Below are 13,624 nucleotides of genomic sequence, written 5' to 3'. Positions count from 1 at the left end.
CTAACGGGACGGAAACGGACAGTTCGTGACTGGAACAGGAGGTTAAAGGGCTCGGCACGGTGCTGATCGATGACACACACGGCGGTATGGAGGATCGATGATGAGCTTTTACCAAGCTGGAATGAAACCATCAGTCACATTAACCCACTTCTACTACGCTCTGAAACACGGCAAATACTCCTACAGCACATAACCGTGGCTGTACTCCCCCCTCCCCCTCACCTCACTGCGCCCCTTTTATTCTCTTAGCACTGTTTTAGGCTACACCCACACGACAACGGCAACGAGATTTTTTTTTTTAAATATTGCGTCCACAGTAAAATATCAGGTACATATGGCAACGCAACGCTTGCTGAAAATGATGCAATACACATGCCACACCTCTGAAGTAGAACTGAACTGAAGTAGACGCATGCGCATAAACCCCTTCTTCTGTAGCATCAGCCACATAAAGTTTTGATTATTAATCAGTAGCGTAAAATAATATCTATTGTCCAAGACACTTATTTATATTTCATATTAAAACGTCTATGTAAATTAATACATAGAAAGCCTGGCCAGGCGCTGAACGTTCTTCTGCCTTCACTTTAAGAGAAATTCAGGGCGAGCATGAGCCTAGGTTCTTCCCTGTCACACGCGCACACCTTCTCACTCCCTGTCCTATGGCTATAGTCCCTTTAAATCACGTGCTCGTTTTTTGAATGGAGACGCGGAAAGAGGAATGAATGGGGGTAGATGGAAGCCGGTACGCCAACATTCTGATATCCTCCAGAATTCTTTAATGGTCTGGAATAAATTGAATGCTACACGTTGATGGATTACTTTGTTCTTCTACGCCCTTTTTGAGGAATGTATTGTCGGACTTAAACCAACATCTGAAGAGGTGAGATCGCTCCTTTTTTTCCCCCCATTTTTGCTGGCGGGATTGCCATGTGGTTGTGACATCATCGTAAACAAATCCGTTCTACTCATCCAGACGACTTCGCAATGGCACCGTTGCCAGATTTTTCCACTCTGGAACCCGTTCTCAAAAGATTTCGTTTTGGGCACCCAAAACGCCGGTGCTGTGTGGATGCCAGGCCGAAACGATAAACAATTTTATCAGATTCACCTGAATCCGTTGCCGTGTAGACAGGGCCTTAGGCTACATCCACACGACAATGGCAACGAGATGTTATTTAAAAATATATCGCGTCCAAATGGGCAACGATCAGTAAAATATCAGGTCCATGTGGCAACGCAACGCTTGCTGAAAACGATGCAATACACATGCCACACCTCTAGGGGCGCTGTAAGACGGTCCCTTCGGAGACACCAGAACAATAGAAGAAGTAAGGACGCATGCGCATAGCCACAAAGTCAGGAAAATCTGTTCGTAAAATTACGTTATAATGACCAAATACAATGAAAAGTATTTTTCCAGTCTCACCTGTGAAAGGTAATCCCATGTGATCTCGTTTGGACGGTAAACCTGTTGGTACAGTTAAACGCAGCTAATCTTTATTCTCCGCTTTGACCTTTCCAATATGGCGGCGAGGATGACGTACGCGGAAGGCGGCGTCTTTAATGGTCCGGAATAAATTGAATACTACACGTTGATGGATTAATTTGCTGTTTCTCACCTGTGAAAGGTAATCCCATGTGATCTCGTTTGGATGGTAAACCTGTTGGTACAGTTAAACGCAGCTAATCTTTATTCTCCGCTTTGACCTTTCCAATATGGCGGCGAGGATGACGTACGCGGAAGGCGGCGTCTTTAATGGTCCGGAATAAATTGAATGCTACACGTTGATGGATTAATTTGTTGTTTCTCACCTGTGAAAGGTAATCCCATGTGATCTCGTTTGGACGGCAAACCTGTTGGTACAGTTAAACACAGCTAATCTTTATTCTCCGCTTTGACCTATCCAATATGGCGGCGAGGATGACGTATGATTCTACGCGGAAGGCGGCGTCTTTAATGGTCCGGAATAAATTGAATGCTACACGTTGATGGATTAATTTGCTCTTCTACGCCCTTTTTGAGGAATGTATTGTCGGACTTAAACCAACATCTGAAGAGGTGAGATCGCTCCTTTTTTCCCCTATTTTTGCTGGCGGGATTGACTCTGCCCTAAGGGCAGAGTCTCTCTCTCTCTCTCTCACTTTGCACCATTACACAATAAATATTCACAGTGAAAATATTTTGTAAGCGCGTTTCATGAACCAAGTTATAGGATTTGTTGACAACTCGCATCGAGTTCGTTACACTTCTACCCGGCGTGAACCGTTCATGTGGTTGTGACGTCATCGTAAACAAATCCGTTCTACTCATCCAGACGACTTCACAACGGCAACGTTGCCAGATCTTTCCACTCTGGAACCCGTTCTCAAAAAGATTGCGTTTTGGGCACCCAAAACGCCGGTGCCGTGTGGACGCCAGGCCTAAACGATAAGCAATTGTATCGGAGTCACCTGAATCCGTTGCCGTGTGGACAGGGCCTCAGTCACAGCAGCTCGATCGTTCCATACGTGCTGCCCGTCACAACACAAAAAGTCACCCAGACCCTACACTTGCCCATTTTTCCTGCTTTTAACACAGCGACTTTGAGAACGGACTGCTCGCTTGCTGTATAAAATCCCGCCGTGTTGTGATAACCGAGGCTGTTCACGTCACCCGTCAGTGGTTTTAATGTTATATGAAAATTTTTTTTTTTAATTACAGTACTACTCACGCATATTAAAATATGCATTTATTTGTAAACGCATATTTAAATGGAATAAAAACATGCGCTCCAGGGTTTCTCAACCTTTTCTGCTTTACGGCCCAGCTATTCATACTTGTAACGAGTCAGGGCCTGTTTAAAAAAAAGATCCCCGATTATTTTGGCTTATCTATTCTATTAGAACCGAATAACCTATTAACGGGATGCGACGTCACTCCGTTACAGACGGGAGTCCAGGAATTAAATAAACTCAAAAACAAACTGTTTTTAATTGAAGGTGTATTGTATTTTAAACTGTATGGATGTACCAGAAGCCAAACCCTTGCATGCAGGACGTTCTCGGCCAAAACGGATGAATGATCCAAAAGTGGAGTCTGGTCCATTAACACAAGAACTCATTGCCGTGTTTGTGTTCAGCAAACAAGCAAGTTATTAAAACCAAGAAGTGGATATAGAAACCACGCGATGGGATTAGATCCTTACATGCTAACAAAAAAGGATTTTTCCTATGAAAGAAAAATTTACTCGATAAATCTGAGATTAGTAGAATAAAATTTTGATCTTACTGTAGCTGTAACTAAATACAAAGATAATACTTACACTACCGTTCAAAAGTTTGGGGTCACCCAGACGATTTTGTGTTTTCCATGAAAAGTCACACTTTTATTCACCACCATAAGTTGTAAAATGAATAGAAAATATAGTCGAGACATTTTTCTGGCCATTTTGAGCATTTAATCGACCCCACAAATGTGATGCTCCAGAAACTCAATCTGCTCAAAGGAAGGTCAGTTTTATAGCTTCTCTAAAGAGCTCAACTGTTTTCAGCTGTGCTAACATGATTGTACAAGGGTTTTCTAATCATCCATTAGCCTTCTGAGGCAATGAGCAAACACATTGTACCATTAGAACACTGGAGTGAGAGTTGCTGGAAATGGGCCTCTATATACCTATGGAGATATTAGGGATGGCAAAAACTAAAAAAAATCTTGACCGACCACCGAGCCTCAGTAGCCAGTTAAAGTCGGTTAACCTACGAGTTTAAACAGGGATGCAAACGGCGCGCCTTTTGACGGATGCCGCCTTTTTCACGACTGAATCGTGCAGATCCGTTGTTTTTTTTTTGGGGGGGGGGGGGGGGGGGGGGCGTTGGAGTGTCTGAATAATTGAATCAGAGGAAACTCTGTATTAAAATGACTAAATAAGCAAATGCCGTTACAGTCCATGAAACATAGGAAGTATGAGAAGAAAACAGTAAATCAGAAAGCTGCGCACGTTTTCACAGAAGCTGCGCAAATGTGCGCAGCTTTCTGATTTACTGTTTTCTTCTCATACTTCCTATGTTTCATGGACTGTAACGGCATTTGCTTATTTAGTTATTTTAATACAGAGTTTACTCTGATGAAATTATTCAGGACACTCCAACGCCCCCCCCCCAAAAAAAAAATTGGATCTGCACGATTCAGCTGTGAAAAAGTCGGCATCTGCGCCTTTAGTTTGTGTGGAGAGATATGATCTGCAATAACATGCATTGCTGGCTACAGACCGAAACATACTTTCAGAATGCACTGGCCAAGGCGGGACTAAACTTGATGTGCCTTCTAATAATAATTAAAAAAAAAAAACAGAATAGTAATTTGTAAGCTAAAAAGCCTGTGTCTACACTTCTCTCTCGCCGAGTGGCAGCTGTTTTCAACTGGGGCGGGAGGGCGGGACATGACTGATTGGGTGTTTCTGATTTGCCAGCTGTCGTCCTTACACCGCATGGCACGCCCCAAGCATTTACAACACAGAATTCCAGGTTCTCCGCTCCAAAATCGGCAACTTCAAAACGAGTGATTTTTTTTTTTTAACCGACAACTAAAAAAAAAAAATTAACCGGTTGACGCTGATTCGGTCAACCATCGGACAAACGGTCATCGGTTAACATCCCTAGTAGATACTGCACCAAAAACCAGACATTTGCAGCTAGAATAGTCATTTACCACATTAGCAATGTATAGAGTGTATTTCTGATTAGTTTAAAGTAGTGCTGTCAAAAATGTCGCGTTATTAACGCGTTAACTTGACTCAATTTTAACGCCGATAATTTTTTTATCGCGAGATTAACGCTCTGTGACATGATGTAGGTTTTTCATAAGCTTTTGAAACTGCCAGGAACTTGGAACAGAGACTTTGCTTAGAAAAACGATAACAGCTAGACTGTAATGCCACGCCCCGCACAGCCAGAGTCCTCTGCCCTCCTCCCCCAAAGAACCAGCGCGGGCAGGGCGCGCTAGTAGAGCTGGGATTTATGGCTCTTTGATGGGATCCGCATCTTTGTGATCCGTTCTTTGAAAAGAGCCGTTCAGAAGACTGGCTCATTTGGCTCTTTTTAAATATTTATTCAGTTTTAAGAAGACAGCGTCTAAAGAAGCCAGATCCCTCTGAACTGTAAACTCAATGCTATCCCAGAAATCCTTCCTGTAATATGCAAATTTGGCCGCCTCCGATTGGACAGCGCGACGCATCAACAGGCAGAAAGTGTAAAAGTACAAAATGTGTTAAGTGAGCTGAAACAGTAAAGATCAGATTCAATGCAATATTTATCAATGAACAACTTAAACTTAATATAATAGTGTACTTTATATTATAATCAAGCATGTCAAGCCTACTGTCACTGTGTAACCTGTCTCTCTGATTAGAGTTGTAGACTAACTCAAGCAGTAGATCACTTCACTCATGGTTCTTTTGCTAGCCCCGCGCCAGTGCTCGGCTTAGGTTTCACTTTGCAGTGGCTGTGTCAAGACTTATGCTTTGCAATAAAAAAAAAAAAAAAACATTGGTACAAAGCAAGCCCATCCACTTTTTTATGCTGATAAGAGAATTACAATGGTTTTTCATGTGACAAAAATGTGCGATTAAATTGCGATTAATCGCGAGTTAACTATGACAGTTGCGACATTAATCGCGATTAAATATTTTAATCGCTTGACAGCACTAGTTTAAAGTGATCTTCATTGAAAAGAACAGTGCTTTTCTTTCAAAAATAAGGACATTTCAAAGTGACCCCAAACTTTTGAACGGTAGTGTATGCATACTATTAATTAACTTAATGTGAAGATAATCAACCGATTTTTTTTTTTACAGATTGTTTATTTTTAGTCTTCTGTATTCGGAATTATGTGCATCTGTGCACGACCCCACCAGCTCTGCTGATCAACTTATCGTGTTTAAATAAAGTCATTCATTCCTTCATTAGGAGTTGGAAAAATGATCCATCCGTTGAGTTCCCCGACATCTCAAACTACCTGGTGCTGCAGATGTTCTACACGGACACACAGATGAAAACCTGGAAGAGCATGCAGGCGAGCAGCTTTTTACACATGGTTGGGTTAAAGATCTGGGCATCAGGACACTACAAGATAAACCCTGTATCGTTTTTGCCCAGGTAAATAGGAGCTTCTGGGCTTTTCGTCTGCAAGGATGCTACGAGTTTTTGTATCGGGTGTAAACCAACCACAGCCGCTCGATTCTCAATCCTCCCTGCTCTTCTCTTCCAGCAGGCATCACAGACCCAGATAATTTACCCACAGACGTATTTATTTATTTATTCAGCGCGCTGCACCCTCTCTCTCTGCATGTGTGCACAGCTCAAACGCGACAAAGACTTGTTGTTCTTAGTTTACCCAAAACGTATTTGCTCCACTTGAAAAGCATACGGCAAAGCAGCTACCGGATTTGGGACGCGACGACACCCTGAGCCATTTAGTATTTAAGAAGAAACCTTTATTTGTCACATGCACACTTCAAGCACAGTGAGATTCATCCTCTGCATTTAACCCATCTGAAGCAGTGAACACACGCCCAGAGCAGTGGGCAGCCACACTACAGCGCGCGGGGAGCAGTCACAGGTTCGGTACCTTGCTCAAAAGCACTTCAGCCCAAGGCCGCCCCTCGTTAACCTAACCGCATGTCTTTGGACTGTGAGGGAAACCGGTTAGCACCCGGAGGAAACCCACGCAGACACGGGGAGAACATGCAAACTCCACACAGAAAGGCCCTCGGCGGCCGCTGGGCTCGAACCTAGAACCTTCTTGCTGTGAGGCGACAGCGCTAACCACTATAAGTTTGGCTTCAAACTTGAAAAAAATGGTTCAGAAACACCTTCTAGCGGGTTTATTAAGAGCATGCAGTCCGTATTGTTAGCATATCGCTTATCCGACGTTTATTACGTCACTCTACCCAATGAAGAATGAGCGCTGAATTTGGTTTAAGATATCGCATGGTTGTCAAGAAAACACGACGCCACACGTCGGGGATGTAAAACTTCTATGCTAGCAAGTAGTAATAATTATTATTGGCTGGCTTTTTTTTCATGGTATATCAGATTTATTCCGTTCAGCTACTCATCTTCGACTCGTTCGATATCATGCTAGCTGAATGGAATATATCGGATATACCGCTCAACACCAGACGATATTATTTAAATCTTTAATGACCAGGGTTTTTTCTAGAAAAATTTAGTACGAGGGCGCTGACCATGGCGAGGGAGCGAAGCGGGGGGGGGTTGGTGCTCCCTCCGCAGCCTTTGAAAAACTGAGGCTACAATGGGACATTCTGAGGCTATCTGACAGGGAAATTGTAACAAATTGTCAACATTGAAAAAGAAAAGTAATCTTCTGTCCCGGACAGTCTTTGGCTTTCTTCCGCTTCGTGCCGCGGGATGACATCTTTAAATGCCCAAGTGTCAACAAAAACAACTCCCGAACTACTTCTGTCAAAAGCTCCCGCGCCGGTGGGTGAAAGGTCATTCAGTCTCGAGAAATCTCGCTCTACAAGTCAGCTGACCTTGTACGTAACCCAAGTCAAATCTCGCGAGAGCAGCCGCGACAAGCAAACAACATGGCGCCTCAGTCTGGAAAACGCCAATTCGGATTGTTTTTGCGCCGTCTGGTGGTGTATCTGCTATGATTGGAATATTTTTGGAGTGATTATAACGTATTTGATGATCAGACACATTGTCACGTGGTGTTGCTGGGATGTTTTCACGGAGAAAAGATCGTTTTGAGAAAGATTGCATGTTGTGCAGTAGCATATAAGTGCATGGCCTAAGTGTGACTTGGGGTTCAATCGGCGTTTCGGTAAGAGGGCGCACTCCGAGAGTAAGAGGGCGCAGCACCCCTGTTCCCCGGTTTAGACGAAAGCCTGATGACACATTGGCTTACAGGCCAATTCCTGTGTGTTTTAAATACTATTTAAAATAAAAACATGCTTCATATTCATCTCATAATTTTGAACAAATTTTTTTCGATACGATTTAATTGAATGTCAATGTAAGTAAAGAAGAAAACAGTGATTTGAATCCCTCACCGTGATTTTAGTGGCGTTGTTGAGCACCGCCACCCATTCCACCAGATCCTGCTTGTCATTGGCCTGCAGGTAGAACTTCCTCATTCCAGCGTTGATAACTGGGAGAGAGAGAACACTACTTCAACTATACACTAAAAGTGTAATCAGAGAGGGTTTTTAATTAATTAGACTACGTTCAGACTGCACCCTGAAACGACCCAGATCCAATTTTTTTGCCCATATGCGACCTGTATCTGATTTGTTATTGACAATCTGAACGACACAGATCCGATTTTTTCACATGTCACCCAGGCCGCTTGGATATGTGGTCCTAATTCCGATGCATATCTGCTATTTTCACATGCGACTGCAGTCTGACCAGACAGGTCGCATTCATGCGACCTACACGTCATCAACAAGAGGCAAACGTCACTATTCTGGGTTGGCTAATCCCACCTCTTTGGTGGAAAACAACATTTGTACAGTTTTCAGAATTTAAATAGACTTTTATAGACTTGATCAAGCTAATGGTGGATTTGGTAGGGACCTGGATGTTGATCTGTTAGCCTGATTAAATAAAACAGTTTCTATAACTGATTTATAACTTAAACCATCCTGTATTACAAGATTGTTCTGGAAATTTCCAGTAATTTGACACCTTCGGTCTCATTAGTCTGCTGCCCACATTAATCAGATTATTGTGTGAGTTCCGCCGCCGCCACAAAAACCACATCGCCAGGTCTCGCCTCATCTCCATGCTTTACTTGCAAACTTGAAGAGTGCGCTTTTTTTTTTGTTTACGTATTACGTAGATGTGCTTATTACGTGTCAATTTGCACATGCGGGACACTTTTGGGTTGTTTTCCGTTCATATTGGAGATCGCATACAAGTCTCATATAATTGGTAATGTGAACGGCCTAACAAAAAAATCGGATTTCACAACAAATCGGATATGGGTCGTTTCAGGTTGCAGTCTGAACGTAGTGTTAGACTTACACAGCTAATGCCAAACTAGAGGCACAGTAATCATATGACTCTTTTCACACGCAGAGCAGGACAAAAACATACGTGCACAAACACCAGCACGAAGCGGTGAAGTCCTTGGGACGACCAAGTACGTGTCCAGGGTAGTATTTGAAATACAAGTTTTCGTGTGCGTGTTTAAACCTAACATGACTCCTACCACCTGCTGCACTACAGACATCAGCCGACATGCTCACAGCACGAACGTGGGCCGAGGACGCAAACGCACGACGCTGTTAGAACAGGATACCGGTTTTTAACTCGTTCCTTTGTTAGTCTGAATGATCGTGCTTAACTAGCTAACCGGCTCGCTCCCTGTTACTATACTCGGCTAATTCGAAACAGGAAGCTGCTTGGCTGAGAATCAATTTCAAGAGCGAGTCACTTCAGCCGACATGAATGGCTGCGGGCACGTGCGCGCATCCTTGAAGAGCTGGGTCACACCGTTGACAAACAGGAATGGTTCGTCCCATTAAACCATCATCACCTGCATTCCATCTCTTCCTTCTGACTGAACACGATCAAATAGATGTGAGCATTACAAAAATATATATTTTATATTATATATAACCACTCTGGAGGAGTGAACTTCAGCATCCTGTGTGGAAGTCACAAGCTCCAGGGAAAGGTCAGTGGGAGGTCACGTAACTGCTTCCTGCCATTGAGAGCAGGACGTTCCCTCTGGAGCGCTTGCGGTAAACCACAGGGAAGAGACGATACGGGCGATAAAATCACGCCTGTCCCTGAAAACACCACGAGGTCACTGCGCTGCTTTAAAACCCACCACGCTGTTTGACATTCCACGTTACACTGGGACAATTTTACAAACGTCTCCCCCCCGCCCCCAGAACCATCCAGTGTAGTCCCATCTCACACTCGGTATTCCCGGGATAGACTACGGATTCACGGCCTCCCTGACCAGGATGAAACGCTTACTGAAGATAAAGGAGTTTTAGTTTAATCCTGTTCCAGATCAGACTTTTATATTTGTGCTCTGTTACAATAAATACTACAAAGAACAGTGTGGAGGATAAAGGTGTGTGTGTGTGTGTGTACGCACGCATGCATGCATGCCTTTCTTTATCTGTCTCTGTCAGACAGAAAGAGAGACAGAGATAGAAAGATAAGTAATAAACTGCCTTACCGAAGCAGAACTCTGCCTTGGGTCGCAGTTTGGTCGCATCACTAACCTAAAACAGGAACAACAACATCCACTAAAGGCACATTTCAATCAACGGTCAGAAATCACAAGGAGGAAGAGAGGAAGAAAGGAGCAGGGATGAGAGTGGGTCCTGATGGAAAAAAAAAAGCAGAAAATCTGTAATAAGAGGGGTCCGGGGGGACACCCTCCGTGAATTTTTCTTCAAAATGAGACCTTACACACCCTATTTCCTGCAATCTGAGCTGTCGTTAATTAAAACACCTGATGCCTATTTTAATACTTATTGAAATAAAAACACTATTATACAGAACAATATGCATCAAAATGGGCGGCACGGTGGTGGAGTGGTTAGCGCTGTCGCCTCACAGCAAGAAGGTCCGGGTTCGAGCCCCTTTCTGTGCGGAATTTGCATGTTCTCCCCGTGTCCGCGTGGGTTTCCTCCGGGTGCTCCGGTTTCCCCCACAGTCCAAAGACATGCAGGTTAGGTTAACTGGTGACTCTAAATTGAGCGTAGGTGTGAATGTGAGTGTGAATGGTTGTCTGTGTCTATGTGTCAGCCCTGTGATGACCTGGCGACTTGTCCAGGGTGTACCCCGCCTTTCGCCCGTAGTCAGCTGGGATAGGCTCCAGCTCGCCTGCGACCCTGTAGAACAGGATAAAGCGGCTACAGATAATGAGATGAGATGTATCAAAATCAATATGTGTATTGCATTAATCCAAAATAATATCTACATTTTATGGGGACTGGTTATTACTTGTTGTCACCATCACTTGTTTTTCTAAAAAATGTCCATTAAAATTCATAGTTATTTACAGTTCCATTAATAATTCAAACTTTCATATATTCACTATACTGAATTAAATAAAAACAATTTATATATGTTATGGAAACTGACCTTTTCCTAATGTCCACATTACTTGCATATGATTTCTTCACAATGTCTATTTAAACTTGAAAGTTATACAGTTATCAACACTGTCAGCTATAATTCAAATGATCATATATTCAACGTATTGAATCAAACAAATGCATATTTTATGGGGACTGTCTTTATCTTACTGTCCGCATCACTTGCATGTTTTCTTCAAAAGGAAAATGTCTATTTACACTTTTTACAGTTATTTACGGTTCCCAGTTATTTTTGAAACAAATTTTCATTTGATCATTTAGACTTCAGCTTCTTGGCCAAAGCCAACAGCTCATCAGCTTTTTTTCCTTTTTCTTTCATTAGCCAGCGCCTCCTGTGTTTTTACACGCTCTAACCTGGCTCTCTTCTGCTCTCTCTCGCTTTCCTTTTGCTTTGCTAAACTTGTTTTTATACCAGCATCAATTTCACGTACCTTCGCTTCATCTCGCTTGTCAATAGTATTCGGCATCTTGAGAAAAAAAACGCCGATTACAGGAGCGTATTTTTGATATGCAGCTCACGACCGTCTGCAAGTTTTAATAAAAGAAAGCGGATGTCGGTGTCTTTGTAAAAACTGTTCTGATTGGCTATTATGGTCTCGACATCGATGTTTTGACCAATAACAATGCAGATAACACGAATTTTACATCACATTCAACGAGATTAAACGAGACTAAAGATGGCGACTTACAAATAACGTGTAAACATCGTTGGAGTGAATAAAGTTTGAACAGCATGAAGGAACATACCCCAACCCCCCGAAATTAATATAAAAAAAAAAAAAAAATCTCAACGGATTTGGCATAATATAAAAAGCTCGTTTTTTACTCAGAAAAAGCGGAAAACTCATCCCTGAAGGAGGGAGGAGGAGGACAAGAGAAAGGAGAAGAAAGGAGAGAGTAGGACAAGAGAAAAAGAGAGGAGGAGAGATGAGAAGAGGAGGGAAAAGAGGAGGGAAAGGGTGGAGAAGACAGGAGAAGGAGGGAAGAGGAAGAGAGGAATAGAGAAAAGAGAGGAGAACAGAGGAGGAGAGAAGAAGAAAGGAGGGAGGAGGAGGACCAGAGGATGACAGAAAGGAGGAGAGGAGGAGGAGAGAGAGAAGAGGATAAGAGAAAAAGAGAGGAGCAGAGGGGAGATGAGAGAAAGGAGGAGGAGAGAAAGGGTGGAGAAGACAGGAGAAGGACGGAAGAGGAAGAGATGAATAGAGAAAAGAGAGAAGAAAGGAGGGAGGAGGAGGAGAACCAGAGAACGAGAGAAAGGAGGAGAGAAAAGACAGGAGGGAAGAAGAGAAAGAGAAGAAAGAAGAGAGGAGGGAGAAGAGACGTGGAGAAAACAGGAGAAGAAAGTAGTAGAGAAGAAGAGAGGAGGAGGAGAGAGAAGAGGACAAGAGAAAGAGGAAAAGAGAGGAGGAGGAGACAGGACAAGAGGAGGAGAGAGGAAAAGGAGAGAACGCTCACCTTGGAGATGTACGTGAGCTTCAGAGAGCCGACACACTGGGTTCCTTCTGGAAGGTTCTGCGGAGAGACCGAGGAAAATCTCCGATTAGTTTTGAAATCAGTTTATCGTCAGTGGAACGTCTGCTGCACGCATCCCTGTGAACGAGCCGTTACTATAGAAACCGCAACGTCTCAGAACCAGCGCACCGATATGAAGCTGCTGCTGTTACGGAACATTAAATCAACACCTGACGACCAATCAGCACGCAGCTCTGCGGTGTAAACACGTAACGCACTCATGACAGGAAGCAACACTGCAACGAGAGAGTCACGATTCAGCACACGTCTGCGGAGGGGGAGGGGCTGAGCTTGGGGGAGGGAGTTATCCAGCAAAGCATCGATACATGAAGGGGTTTTTTTTGGAGGAACGGAACTCAAACTAAAAAAAAAATTAAAAAAAAAGAGCGAAACAGAAGCAAGCGTGGACGTGATGTGAAGTTACACACCGCCGCTTTAACACGTTAGTGTGATCGTTAAGACAGCTCACTGTCACGCTGTCTGTGTTACAGCTGTGAGATAACCACTGGATAAACCCGACACCAGCACGCACGCACACACGCTCACCCTCAGTAATGGTTTCTTTGCAGCAGTTGGATGGTGATGGTCTGATTCTAATCCCTAGAAAGAAGAGGAAGCATGAGCACAGCGGAACACTCAGAGCAGAACTAAATCACTATGGCCGCAAACACAACTCCTCCCTCAATTAATTAACTGCACTTCCACCCTGACTTCCTGTCACATGACTCCTTTTATACTTGGCTTCCACACTTAATTCCAGCGAGACTCACTTCCTTCCCTTCCACACGCGATTCCCGTCTTAATGAACTCGTTCCACAGAGGTATAATTCCGTCCTGATTTCCCTGATTACTTTGACGCTTCCTTCCGTATTTCCATACTTCCTTTCATACTTCGTTACTTCCACTGGTCCTTCCTTCCTTTCTTAGATCCGTATGCGATTCCTTTTGTCCCTGATTACTTCCTTGTTTCTTTTCTTACT

At 43.5% G+C, this 13,624-nt stretch overlaps 1 protein-coding gene across 3 annotated transcripts in view; it reads right to left on the bottom strand.

Moving 5' to 3' along the window:
* plekha1b (pleckstrin homology domain containing, family A (phosphoinositide binding specific) member 1b) overlaps positions 1 to 13,624 on the bottom strand; it is a 65,015-nt gene that overhangs the window by 38,459 nt on the left and 12,932 nt on the right. For all 3 annotated transcript variants that reach the window (XM_060939261.1, XM_060939262.1, XM_060939263.1), the window contains exons 3-5: positions 12,588 to 12,644; positions 10,205 to 10,250; positions 8,058 to 8,155 (exon numbers count right to left, since the gene is read on the bottom strand). In XM_060939261.1, the coding sequence (XP_060795244.1) occupies positions 8,058 to 8,155; positions 10,205 to 10,250; positions 12,588 to 12,644 (201 nt within the window). The remainder of the gene's footprint in view (positions 1 to 8,057; positions 8,156 to 10,204; positions 10,251 to 12,587; positions 12,645 to 13,624) is intronic.

The sequence above is a fragment of the Neoarius graeffei genome, chromosome 14, assembly GCF_027579695.1.
Source record: "Neoarius graeffei isolate fNeoGra1 chromosome 14, fNeoGra1.pri, whole genome shotgun sequence".
Classification (NCBI taxonomy): domain Eukaryota; kingdom Metazoa; phylum Chordata; class Actinopteri; order Siluriformes; family Ariidae; genus Neoarius; species Neoarius graeffei.
Note: the sequence above shows the minus strand (reverse complement) of the source record. Positions and strands in the feature narration are given on the sequence as shown.